Raw genomic sequence first — 12871 nt, 5'->3', positions numbered from 1 at the left:
GTCATCGAATGGAAAGCGGTGTTACAATTGTGGTTCTAAAGCACATCAACGCAACGAATGTCCGGACAAGGCGAAAGGTACACGATGTTTTCGTTGCAACGGTTTCGGGCATAAATCGGCAGGGTGCTGCGGGAATTGGTCCACTTCGGAAATTTTGTATCTTTTGTATCCGACTATAATATGCTTGTCTGTCTGAGTCATTGAAAAATCTGCTCACAAAATGAAACGTAAATATTTCCAGACAACGTTCCTTTGTGTGGTCCCTTTACTTAAAATGGCTGTTAGCTAAAAATTTCGAATTTACAACACAATACTGAAATGGAAATTTCAAATTTTCAATCAAAATTATTTCCATCGCAACATTTTTTGATTGCATCGCTGCTGGTTACGTCTCAATTCAACATTTCTAAATTTCCAAATCGTTTGCGACCATAACGTATCCAGTCGAGACTACCACTTTATCACATAAACTCTATACAAACAAATTCATTCAAAATCAATCTAGTTACACATCAAATATCGCATTATACACGCGCACAAAGTATGCGCGTATGTTTTCATTGTAGTGTATTCGTGGACAGTTTTGTGGGCATTTTTATGATTTGCTGTTCATGCCCACAAATTTCAAAATTGAATACGAGCTAAAGTATTTACCGTAGTACAACCGAACTGGGGAAGATCGATAGAGCTGAAGAGTCTTCCCCGATCTTCCCCATAATAACATTCATAATTATTGGTTTTATACATATTTGCACTATCTAAACATAGTCGTTCCCGTGATATATATCACGGGAACGATACCTTTTACTGAGTTCGTTCGCAATCAAAACCAATAATTATGAATGTTAAAAAAATTTTGATTGAAAATTTGAAATTTCCATTTCAGTATTGTGTTGTAAATTCGAAATTTTTAGCTAACAGCCATTTTAACACATTCAAAATAATTGCGGCTTGTCAACTTTCGGCACCCTGGACTTTACTTAAATAGTCGTGGAATGCCTCCAAATAAATTTCTAAAAATCTAGAATTCAGTTTCGGATTTTTAGAAATTTATTTGGAGGCATTCCTCGACTATTTAAGTAAAGTCCAGGGTGCCGAAAGTTGGCAAGCCGCAATTAATTTCAATGTGTTAAGTAAAGGGACCACACAAAGGAACGTTGTCTGGAAATATTTACGTTTCATTTTGTGAGCAGATTTTTCAATGACTCAGACAGACAAGCATATTATAGTCGGATACAAAAGATACAAAATTTCCGAAGTGGACCAATTCCCGCAGCACCCAGAGTGCACTGAGAAATCGGCTAACACGAACGAAGCGAAAGAAAGTGCCAAGTCAGTGCGTAACATTGCCATACAAGATGAAGACAGCTCATACATAATGGTCCATCATCACAAAGATACGATTAAGGCAGCGGTCGATTCCGGCAGTCCAGTTACTTTGATGCGGAAAGTGGTTTACGATCGTTTAAGAAGAAAAGTGCCGATGAAATCAACGACCAGAAATTTTCGTGGTTTCGGTAATGTCGTGGCTGGATGTACAAGAAGAAAACAATAGACGTACAAACGTACAATAGAAATCAGAAGGAGGCGATTAAGTACAAGGTTGGTGATCTGGTGGCAATTCAGCGGACACAATTCGGTAGTGGACTGAAATTTTATCCGAAATTTCTTGGACCGTATCAAGTTACGATCGTCAAGCGAAACGATCGTTATGGTGTGGCGAAAATTGGTCAGCACGAAGGTCCAAATGTTACGTCATCAGCAGCCGATATGATGAAGACATGGACAACATTGGAGGATGATACAAGCTCATCTGAGACAGATGAGTGAGCAGAACGGCCGTGTGGTAAAGGTAATGAGTAAGTGGCCATGCCACATTACCTTTGAACTGATAAGAGAGAAACCAGGAGAGATTTTTTTTATTTGCATTTTTAGTCCACAGAGATGATTGTGTACAGTCGAGTAACGTAGAATCATTCAGTCAAGCTCATACTTTCAGTGAGACACGTTGATCTTCTGTATTTCCAAATAGTTTTTTTCTTGAATAAAATTTTGTAATCTTATTAAAGAAGTCGCGTTTTGTTTGAGGATATCCAGGTCGGGAAGTCTGCTTGATTCCACATTTATAACGCTCACCAAAAACTACAACGACAACTTATTATTTATTTATTTATTTAGATCAAACGATACTTGTTACCGCGATGAGAACAATTTCAGCCTTCATTCCCTGATACCTCGTAATTTTGCGAACAATTTCTTTTCTGTAAACGAGATTTCTTCTAGTTTCAGAAGGACCTTTACCCGAATCTGCTATTAAATAATTTGGCTGTAACTTTTTTTCTCCAATCGACTCGGGAAAGCGATGCAACATGTAAAAAATGCAAAAAAGATTTTTTGTTTTTAAATTTTTATTTAAAATATTTAACATGATTTTTTCCTCTCCTAGACCTAAATATGTAACATCAATATCTTCAGTAACTTATATCATCGAAAAGACATTTGATTAAACGAGGACATAAAGTACCAAGTGCATGATTAACTTTAAATTAAAAATTAATAAAATTTTATTAATCAATTAAGTAATAACATTTTTTCGAATAATTTTACCAAATAAAATAACTAAAATCGTAACTGTACAATGGATGGATTCATATTTCGAATTATTAAAAGTTTTCCCTTTTTTGTGGAATTTTATGTTCCATTTCATCTGCTCGTTTGTTCAATAATATTTAACAATAAAAATTCTGCTTCGCTTTCTATGACTTTTTTACTATTGCTTCATTGCCAACGGTGTTGACAATCCAATTCAGTAGCTTTTTCGGTATCGATGTGTAAACAGCCGATTCGGGTTGCTCGCCACAGTTACCATGGTAGCCAAGGATACCCTGTAACGTCCACATTGATGGTGGTGTATCAGTGAGACACAATAGTGGTGAACCTTCATCATTCTGGAAAGTTAAAATGAATTTAAAAAAAAATCTTTTGATAGCCTGCGTACTTGGTATAGTTTAGATATCAAGCGTTGCAGGTTTGAAATTGGGGAAAAAGCATATGTTGAAAACAATAGGCTCAATCTAGGTTCTGAAAGAACAGGTGAGACTTCTGAGTTGTTGGGCCTCGAAGGTATAGAGTGATTAAGTGAGAGAGATGGCGAACCGACAACCTATTGTTCCATCTCGGGGTCTGCTGTCAGATTCTTTTGTATTATCGATGACAGCAGACCCTGAGTGGATTTTCCATCTCGCTCTACTTAAACACCGTATTGGCAGCAAAATCTCCTAGTGGTTCTTCCATCGACTTTTCAGAGGACATCGTTTTGTGTGATAAAAATTTGATGTGGAAAATCCACTGAACCGTTTCAATTTTGCTACCAGCTGCCCTTGTGGTAGCCTCAACTAGTTTTTTCAGAAACTATGGACTAATGCCTCATTCCCTTCGACACAAGTATGGTTAAACGTTTCGTAGTGTAGGCATGACAATGAAGTGATTATACTCACATAGCACGTATCGTTCACGTAACTTCCGTAATGTTCTGAACAAATGGCATCATCGGACAGTGAGCCGGCAAATTGATTCGTCGAGTTGCACTGATTAACGTACATGTAATTACTTGAACTGACCAACTCTTTGCCGATTGTTTTTTGAAGATCTAAGAACATGTAACATGGTTAACACATACACTAGCCGGAGTCCGAAAATCCTAAAGACAAGGCATACCTCTTAACGAACTGAGACCAAATCCTGCAACCATACAAATTTGCGATTTCTTCATCACTCTATCAGACAGGCAAACTGGCGAAATGCTATCGGAAAACGTTAACGGTTCCGATAATTCCAAGAGCACAGCATCACCAGAGTAGAAGAAGTGTTTGAATTTTGCCTGTGAACAAAGTTTTCTCGTGAATTTTTCTGCTGTTAATAGTAAGGCATGTCCAATGTCTCGTTCTTACTTGAGGGTACTTATGGATGCGAACGATTGGCACTTGAGTCGTTTCATTTACAGTCAATCCCACTTCTAGCTTCCATGGCACGTCTTCGTTTTCGATAATTTTCTTCGATTTACCCATTACACACGAGTAACTTGCCAGCGCCCATTGTGGTGCAACTGAAATTGTTTTACGTTCGATTACAGCTCAGCAGAAAAACTAGCAAAATTGATATGATTTACCTATCGTTGCCGTACACCGAACTGTTCCACTCACAGCTACTGCAAGACTAGGGACATTGGTTGAGTTAGATTTTTTCCCTTTCAGACTTTCTAACTCTAAAAATTTGCCGCATTCAAATTGCGCACATTGCAGGGCAACAACTCCGTCCTCACAGTGATCGACCTCATACAAATTGGTCAATATGCTATTGTCGAGAGAATCTCGCAGTCTAAAGAACGTTGCATTCGCTTGCGTTTCAGCCAAATATATTGCTGACCATTGTTCGGCAGCACCGAATCCCAATTTGGAGCAAATGGCGTTCGAGTAGTTTTGATGCCAATCGTTTGCGCACACCATCATATGCTGCCCATTCGATTTTTTAATGCTTAAGATTTTGTGCACTTCGGATTCGGTGCTGGTACCACTAGATTCGTCGGTAGAGTTCGCCAACACAATGTTTGTCTCGTCAGTTTTGAAACATTGCCACTCGTCGGAAAAGTCTGGACATTGTGGATTACCATCGCAAACATACTTCAATGGAATGCAGCCGCCTCCAGTTCGACATTTGAAACTGTCCAATGAACAGTCGCATATTCGTTCGTCTTCACCCTCTGCAAAAACAAAATTCATTCGCTCAAAAAATGTGAAAAATTTGTCGGCTTCTTCAGTCGTACCCGTGCAATCAATTTCTCCGTCACATTTCCACACTTCGGGAATGCATCGCCGTTGAATGGAGCAGAAAAATTCATTGTTCTTGCATGCATCTGGACAATTAGTCTCATCAGCGCCGTTCGGGCAATGTTCAAGACCATCGCACTGCCACAGTGCCGGTAAACATGGGCCATTGGGACTGCACGATATTTCATCAAAATTACATTTCCAATTTTCTGCGAATAGAAACACAACAAAATTGAGTCACAGATGACGGGTGAATGCGGGACAGTGTTAAGACTTACCACAATTCAGTTCATCGCTACCATCGCTGCAGTGCTTTATTTTGCCATCACAGACCAAGTGTCGTCCCAAACAAGTTCCATCTTTGCATTGAAAATGCCCAGGGCAACCGAGTCGTTCGCAGTCAACCTCATCAGAATTATCAGTGCATTGAGCTATTGAATCACATCTTTCGCTAAGTGCTATACAAGGTGTACCATCCTTGAATGAAGTTCCATTTGTACACTCGAATTGACCCGCTGTACAACGGGAGAACGTCGCGATACCGTCCAATTTAAAATCTTCCCTTCTATCAACCGTCATCTCACCCTTATTATCTAAATTGTCGTGACTGTCGTCACTATCCGAGCTTCTGGACGCTTCAATCGATTTATTGATCGACTGAAACGTCGCTGACTCTAAAAAATGACCGGTAGTCGATTGTTCGTTGGTGTCCTCAAGCTCGTTTGGTTTTGTCGTTGACTGGCCCACATCAATTATCCGATCAGATTTCTTGTTCTCTTTACTCAACGGTATGACTTTGAGGTCGTTGTCATTCAGCCTAGAATATTGGTCGTCGTACAGGCTGCCCGATTTCGAGTATTTTTCACTGGATTCGTATATGTCATTGATAGCGTCACTGATTGGTGAGGAAGCAATCTCAATCGTTTTTGCAGAAGTAGCAGAGTTCATGTCGGTAGTTGATTCGGTTTCACTTTCTCTGATGTTTAATGGCAATTCCGTATGAGCAGTATCGTCATCTTTCTCCTTTTCCGTATCGTTATCAACGTCGCTATCACTTACTGTTGTCACTTCAACCAGTCTAGTGATTTTGTTATCACGATCCTCTGCGGTAGTGGACGATGGTTCAATGCGCAGTGTTGTTTCGCTAATACTTTCGTCTTCCGTCGATATGTCTGCTGTATCGGTTATATGATCAATATCAAGATCATCATCGTCATCCTTGCGAATGAGTTCATTCCTTGGTGTGGCTTGTTCTAGGGGAATCACAGATAGTAGGATCGGTGATACGGTAACTCCACCAAATTTGTCTTTGTGATAGTCATCGTCGATAGGATTGTGTTCGTGGTTTTCATCGTCATCTAGTCGTGGTTTCTTCGTTTTTTCCTTAATATCTTCTCTAGTCACCGCATTGTCAATGGTATCATTTTGATCAACCAATGAAGTGTCCTGACCATCGTGACCCGCGTTTAGAATATTCAACAACGTGGCATTGTTCACACCTTCTGGTAAAAATGGCGATTGATCCAATAATTGATTTGATGGAACCGTATCAGCTTCAGCAACATTTTCCGTCACCGCATACATGGCTTTGCGATCGGATGACGGCTGAGTGGTAGTTAGGAAAGGAGATAGTTCAGATGACGATTCATGAGCGACATCAATTAAATTCGGTTTGGCATAGAACGTCACCGGGCTTGTTTCTTCGTTCCTTTGTGTTGTGGAACCGTCCATGACGTTTATCTCATCTTGACGCATTTCGATAATTCGAGGTGCCTTGAAATACGTTTCTGTCGGCATTGGCGTATCGTCGGTTATATTTTCAGTAACCGGTGCGACCTTTTCATCATCGCTACTGGTATCAGTAGTTGATTCAGACGAATTAGGAAGCATTATCGGCCGATTGACTGAATTCTCATTTCTTTCTGTCGTTGAAAATTCGTACGTGAATTGTTGCTTTTTATCAGCTTCCGTAATTGAGTTTTGACTGCCCACTACTGTTTCAGAAAAAGAATCCTCTTTTGAATTGTGCTCCGTTTGAGTTGACGGTTCAGATTGTTCCGATTTAGTTTCCGTAGAGCTTGAAATAGATACTACATTGATAGACTTGTTTCCATTTACCGGTTCATTTGTTTCGACTGTTGGTTCAGGCACGCTTGTGGTATTAGGTTCGCTTGATGGTTCTGGCTCCGGTTTACTTGTTGGTTCCGGTTCACTTGATGGTTCTGGTTCGCTTGATGGTTCTGCTTCGCTTGATGGTTCTGGTTCGCTTGATGGTTCTGGTTTGCTTGACGGTTGCGGTCTACTCGTTGGCTCAGGTTTTTTTGCCGGTTCTGGCTCACTAGTTGGTTCTGGTTCGCTAGATGATTCAGTATTACTGGTTGGCTCTGGTTCGCTTGATGGTTCAGGTTCACTCGATGGTTCAGGTTCACTCGATGGTTCAGGTTCACTCGATGGCTCAGGTTCACTCGTTGGTTCAGGTTCACTCGTTAGTTCAGGTTCGCTTGATGGTTCTGGTTCGCTTGATGGTTCTGGTTCGCTTGATGGTTCTGGCTCGCTTGATGGTTCTGGCTCGCTTGATGGCTCAGGCTCACTCGTAGGTTCAGGTTCGCTCGTTGGTTGACTAGTCACTTCAAGATCCGAATCTAGAACAAGCTCTTTACCTAACTTGGAACGGATTTCTTGTATTATCGTTTCGTTAGCAACTGGCTTTGAAGGTTCGGGTTCTGAAGAAGGTTCCGGTTCTGAAGAAGGTTCAGGTTCTGAAGAAGGTTCAGGTTCTGAAGAAGGTTCAGGTTCTGAAGAAGGTTTCGATTCAGAGGAAGGTTCCGGTTCAGATGAAGGTTCCGGTTCAGATGAAGGTTCCGGTTCAGATGAAGGTTCCGGTTCAGATGAAGGTTCCGGTTCAGATGAAGGTTCCGGTTCAGATGAAGGTTTCGGTTCAGATGAAGGTTCCGGTTCAGATGAAGGTTCCGGTTCAGATGAAGGTTCCGGTTCAGATGAAGGTTCCGGTTCAGATGAAGGTTCTGGTTCAGATGAAGGCTCCTGTTCAGATGAAGGTTCCGGTTCAGATGAAGGTTCCGGTTCAGATGAAGGTTCCGGTTCAGATGAAGGTTCCGGCTCTGATTCTGTAAATTGTCAGATATTAATAACTTCAGCAAATAACAACAATATTTCTTTCAATGGCTACAGTAAAGGGCATCCAAAAATTCTCAAAAACTTGTTAAGACACACTCATAATAGTTGAGTGAAATTTCGGTATTTTTGGGATGTCCCAACTGTAATTGAATCAGATACAGCTTCAAATACGTTGTAATCTACACAATAAACCACTTTATTATTACTCACTACAGATGAGTAGTTATACTCACTTGGTTCTGGTTCCGGCTGAGGACTTTCCACGTGATCGCCGAACTTAGCTCGACTAGTCACTTCGTAAGCATTTATACTGGATACCCGTTTTACTTGACAATTGGTTAAGTCTTCGCTTAGCTCCATATTTTCTGGACAAGTGCAAGCGAAATCGATCATATTTTGATCAAACTCACAGCCGTGTGCGCAGCTAAAACAGAATTGTTAGCTATTTATACTATATACCGGTCGATTATCACTATTACCTCAGCGAGTGCATTGAGCACGCATCGACCAGTTTAGCCATTTTTATTGAATTTACAGGAATCTGATATTCATTATTGAAATATCCACCATGTGATGCCAAATAGTCGGATACCGTATTCAGTAGAGTGTCGGGTGTAAATAGGCTGTCTGAGTTTTCGTTCCAACTAACTCGGTAATCCACTACGACCGAACCAGAACTTAAAAACGAAATTAATTGAAGTTAGGCGAAATTGCGAGCAAAAAAAGGATCATGCCATCCGCTTTACCTGAGATTCATAATTTTAACATGGACATCATCAACGGTCTCAATTATTGATTTCTTCAATTCATCTTCCAGACTTTTGGTCAGAGATTTATATGCCCCACTCTCATGATCATTGTAATCGTCTCTGAATTCCAAATTTGTTATCTTCAATGACGCATCCACGGTATTCGGTACTGTGGTTCATTATAACGAAGAGAAAATTAGATCTTGCAATGATAGCTAGGGGAAGGCAAACCAACCATAGATAACAGTGTCCTCAGTTGCAACGACTACAGGAACAGTTAATGGTAGATCCGGCGGTTGAGTTGTTGTTGGAGCTGTAGTTGATGACGTCGTTGAAGTATTATTTGACTTACCACCACCAAATGACGCAACTGCAACATTCTTCTCTTCTGCAAATTGTCTTGACTCTATGGGTGTTGGATCACTACTTAAAATTACACCAGCTGCAAAACACAATTGCGAATGAAATAAGTTTTACTTCGAAATTCATTTGATGCTGAGAATGACATACTTGCTGCTAAAATTCCAATTAAGACAGCACCTGCTAACAGTGACAAACAAATCGCCCAGCAAAGGTATTTTCTCCATTTCGACTTAATTCTTTTGTCTTTTGTCACATAGAGTTTCTCGCCCCTGAAATGATTTGTTTGATTTAAAAAGTGGCATTGAAACTATGCAAAAAACAGACAATCATGAACCATCACCGCGAAGCTTTTCATAACTTCAACAATGAGTTTAAAAAATGTGTAAAATTTTGTAGTTTAAATCGTATCGAGGGTAGCCCTTAATGTATCTATGGATGTGTAACAGAGGAAAACAGAGCCCAAAACCATTTTTTTTCTAGTGCGGTAACTGGACCTTTCCATTTCAGCCGGTAAATTTTGAGAGACAGATTCTTAAGCATACTAATATAGTCAGACAAAAAAAGCTTGAATGAAGTCTGTTCAGTGGAGGTACACCCCATAAAGTAGAATGTTTAAATGGGTTTAGCGTTTCTGTATGATTTAGCGAAAAAATGCAGACAGAGATGATAACAACAGGCGAACTGCTATAAGTTCCAACAGATCAGCAGCAACCGTTAATCATTTCTCTGGTAAAAATATTTACATAAACAAAAGGAGAAACCATTGTTAATGTCGATGTGGAAGCATTAAAGGCAATAAAAATGTAACAAAAAACGATAAGACCATAATAACCATCAATAAACAAACAAAATATAGACGGACGTTAAGGGGGTACCTCGAGACTTTTTTCCAGTTTTTATAATCCACAAATCCTTGAACCGGCTCATTGAATGAATGGCCCCAATGATCTACTCCACGTTTATCGTGTTTATCGCGTTTTTTACCAAAGGATACACTAAAACACAAGCGTCGACGTTAGTTCATAATTTATGTTTTCAGCTCTCGCCTGTAAAATACGCTTTACAGTTGAGTCAGTGAATTTTGAAACGCTCGGTACATGAAGCTATTACCGCTCCATAAATTGAAAAATGGTATCGCGGATCTCCACCTCGATCCGTGATGCCCAATTTTCAGTACTGGCTCGTATGCGACAAATAAATCACATCCACCGTTACCGAGCCCGAAAATGTTAGCTTCACGGATTTTGCCTTGGTATGTTATGAAGTGAAACGGTCCCGTAATTTGTCGAAATGAACAACCTCACTGCTCAAATTCTATTGTATTTTGAGTGGTAAAGTAGTTCATTTCGATAAATTGAGAATTTGTTTTTCATTCAGGGGTGATAAAATTGTCGACAGTGATTGAAGGGGTGGAAGAGGAGAAGTTCGAATGATAAATGTAAAATTATCCCATTACCTCATATATTTCCTATGTTCGTTAACAGGAACAAAATATTCGTCATACGGGTCGCCTACGTCCACTTGAACATCTTTTTTATGTGGTAACCCATTATCATGGCCATTTGTTGGTTTATTAAGATTTACTAATTCTAAATTCACAGCTTCTGTAAATGAACAAAAACATTAACGAAATTCCCCTACCGTCAACGCAAATTTCAATGCGTCCAATCTACCTGTTAATGGTATCTCAGTGGTTCCATTATTCTTTCCATTTGGTGCTTTCAATTGGTCTGAGTGATGACCATTACCGAACGAGCTTAATGGTCGTTGTGTTTTTGTCGGTTCCACTTCAAATCCAGGATTGTCCAAACCGGTTCGACTTTCTTTCGCACTGCCATTCGGCTTGGTCAATGCAACGTTATCCATACTTTGCGGTGGATTCGTTTCATCCGATTTCTGTGATCGTGGTGATGGTGTTGGCGTAATGATTGCGGGCTGGTCATCGCTTATCGACAGGGATACTTCATTTTTATATGGATATGAGTGATCGGTTTGATCTGAGTCGGCGCCATTCCGTTGGCGATTGTAATCCATAGCTTATTATGGTATCCTGTAAAGAAAATGGAAATTTTGATTAGTTGGTGTATCGTTTGGCTAGACAGTATGTTCTGTTTAATGGGCGAGAAAAGAAGAAGATGGTCGTCGCCATACAACAGCTTGTCTTTCTAGCAATAACTAGGATGTTAGGAAAATTTGCACATCCACATTAGGGTATATACCCTTTTTACGCTCGTTAGCCATAGCTCGAAAGATGTGGTCATGCATAAAACATTAATGAAGGTAAATGTATCATTTTCATTGAATTCTGGCAATACACACAATCACGAGTTTAACCAGCACAAAATTGAAAGCAAATATGTTTTTGTAACGATGACAAACAATTTAAATGAGACATTTCATTATGAATTGCCAGTTTTGTTTCAATTTATTGAATTCATTCATTTCACTCAAAACAACAAAATTATTCACTAGAATGCGTTTGCCAATATAATACAATTCCATGTTATAGAACAGATTGCATATTATATGTACCTCACATATTCAATTAATTCATCGGTTTATGGTTTATGGATGCATTGAGAAAAAGTATTTTGATTAATTAAATGAAATGGAAGTTGATGTTATTTGGTTTCAAAAACTTTGCTGAATTGAATTTAGGGATTTAATATCAGAGTTTCGTCGAATTTATAATTTATTTCCAATCCATCGATATTGGCACAGCAAAAAAAAAATCGGAAAATATTTCCAAAGGTAGCTGCTCACTTAAAGTGTTTCAAATAAATTACTAGGGATTGCGGTCGGTACCGGCTAATAAGTAAAATTACAAACGTAAAAGAAGCCGATGATATTCCGAATGGAATGTACTTCCTTGGGCACTAATTGCACTGTGTGCGAGTAGTCTCTTTTGCACATTATTTGTACTGCGTGCGAATACGAATAGTCTCTCCTAGCCATTTTTCACAGTGTGACGAGATGTCGATTTAATTTTATTAACCCCAGCGGCGAACTCCAGTCAATCAATCAATGTATTTCGAAATTGCACCCAGAAAAAGAAACTTCATACAATACTCCGCGTATGTGTAAAATTCATCGGAACAGTATGATATACATCATTGACATATATGATACATGGACAAAGTTTTCTATACGTGGGACACGTTGACAACGTAACTACGTATTTCGATTGTCAGATTTGAACATTCATGTGCTACGTATTATAGTGATGTACGTGGAATGTGAATAACTTACGGGTGGGACGGAAATTAAACGCACATCACGTATGTTTTACGTATATAGTGGATGTTGGTCTCAAACATTGAATTTGGATCATATTTATTTATATTTCTTAACACGAAGAAGATCAATTACAAAATTGGTTTTTAGTAAATTAGAGAAATCTCGACAAAATACTTTCATTTTTATGAAGTAGTTTTATTTCGTAATCATATCAGAAAGTTGTTTAAGTTGTAATTATCTGAAATTGATTATAAGCATTTTGATAATCCATAACTTTCTTGCCATCAAATCGACTTAAATTCAATTATGTTAAAAAACGACATATAATTATTTATGTGCGATAATTTATAACGTTCTATGCGTAACTTATACGCCACACACGTATATGGCTTTTAAAGTACGCTTCAACAATAAGAAATGTCAACCAAAACTACTGTGCTGCAACATTAGAAAGATCATTGGCTCATGATCCAGAGGTCCCCGGTTCAATTCCCAAAGAAAGTCAATTTTTAATTTGAGATATTTGTTAAAAATAGCTGATAAAATACATAATAACTACTA

At 39.1% G+C, this 12871-nt stretch overlaps 1 protein-coding gene across 6 annotated transcripts in view; it reads right to left on the bottom strand.

Moving 5' to 3' along the window:
* Nucleotides 1-2392: 2392 nt before the first annotated feature.
* Nucleotides 2393-12871, bottom strand: part of LOC119074549 — a 53861-nt gene continuing 43382 nt past the window's right edge. For 5 of the 6 annotated variants that reach the window (XM_037180721.1, XM_037180723.1, XM_037180720.1 and 2 more), the window contains exons 3-17: nucleotides 10747-11123; nucleotides 10530-10677; nucleotides 9949-10068; nucleotides 9221-9342; nucleotides 8946-9152; nucleotides 8708-8879; nucleotides 8441-8638; nucleotides 8195-8385; nucleotides 5105-7951; nucleotides 4823-5035; nucleotides 4169-4759; nucleotides 3951-4105; nucleotides 3718-3880; nucleotides 3498-3649; nucleotides 2393-2948 (exon numbers count right to left, since the gene is read on the bottom strand). In XM_037180721.1, coding sequence (XP_037036616.1) covers nucleotides 2757-2948; nucleotides 3498-3649; nucleotides 3718-3880; nucleotides 3951-4105; nucleotides 4169-4759; nucleotides 4823-5035; nucleotides 5105-7951; nucleotides 8195-8385; nucleotides 8441-8638; nucleotides 8708-8879; nucleotides 8946-9152; nucleotides 9221-9342; nucleotides 9949-10068; nucleotides 10530-10677; nucleotides 10747-11107 — 5832 coding nt within the window. In that variant the 5' untranslated portion in view covers nucleotides 11108-11123 and the 3' untranslated portion in view covers nucleotides 2393-2756. The remainder of the gene's footprint in view (nucleotides 2949-3497; nucleotides 3650-3717; nucleotides 3881-3950; nucleotides 4106-4168; nucleotides 4760-4822; nucleotides 5036-5104; nucleotides 7952-8194; nucleotides 8386-8440; nucleotides 8639-8707; nucleotides 8880-8945; nucleotides 9153-9220; nucleotides 9343-9948; nucleotides 10069-10529; nucleotides 10678-10746; nucleotides 11124-12871) is intronic. The other variant, XM_037180725.1, reaches the window with a different exon arrangement.

Source organism: Bradysia coprophila, unplaced genomic scaffold, assembly GCF_014529535.1.
Source record: "Bradysia coprophila strain Holo2 unplaced genomic scaffold, BU_Bcop_v1 contig_151, whole genome shotgun sequence".
Lineage (NCBI taxonomy): Eukaryota > Metazoa > Arthropoda > Insecta > Diptera > Sciaridae > Bradysia > Bradysia coprophila.
This window is presented reverse-complemented; position numbering and strand designations above follow the sequence as displayed.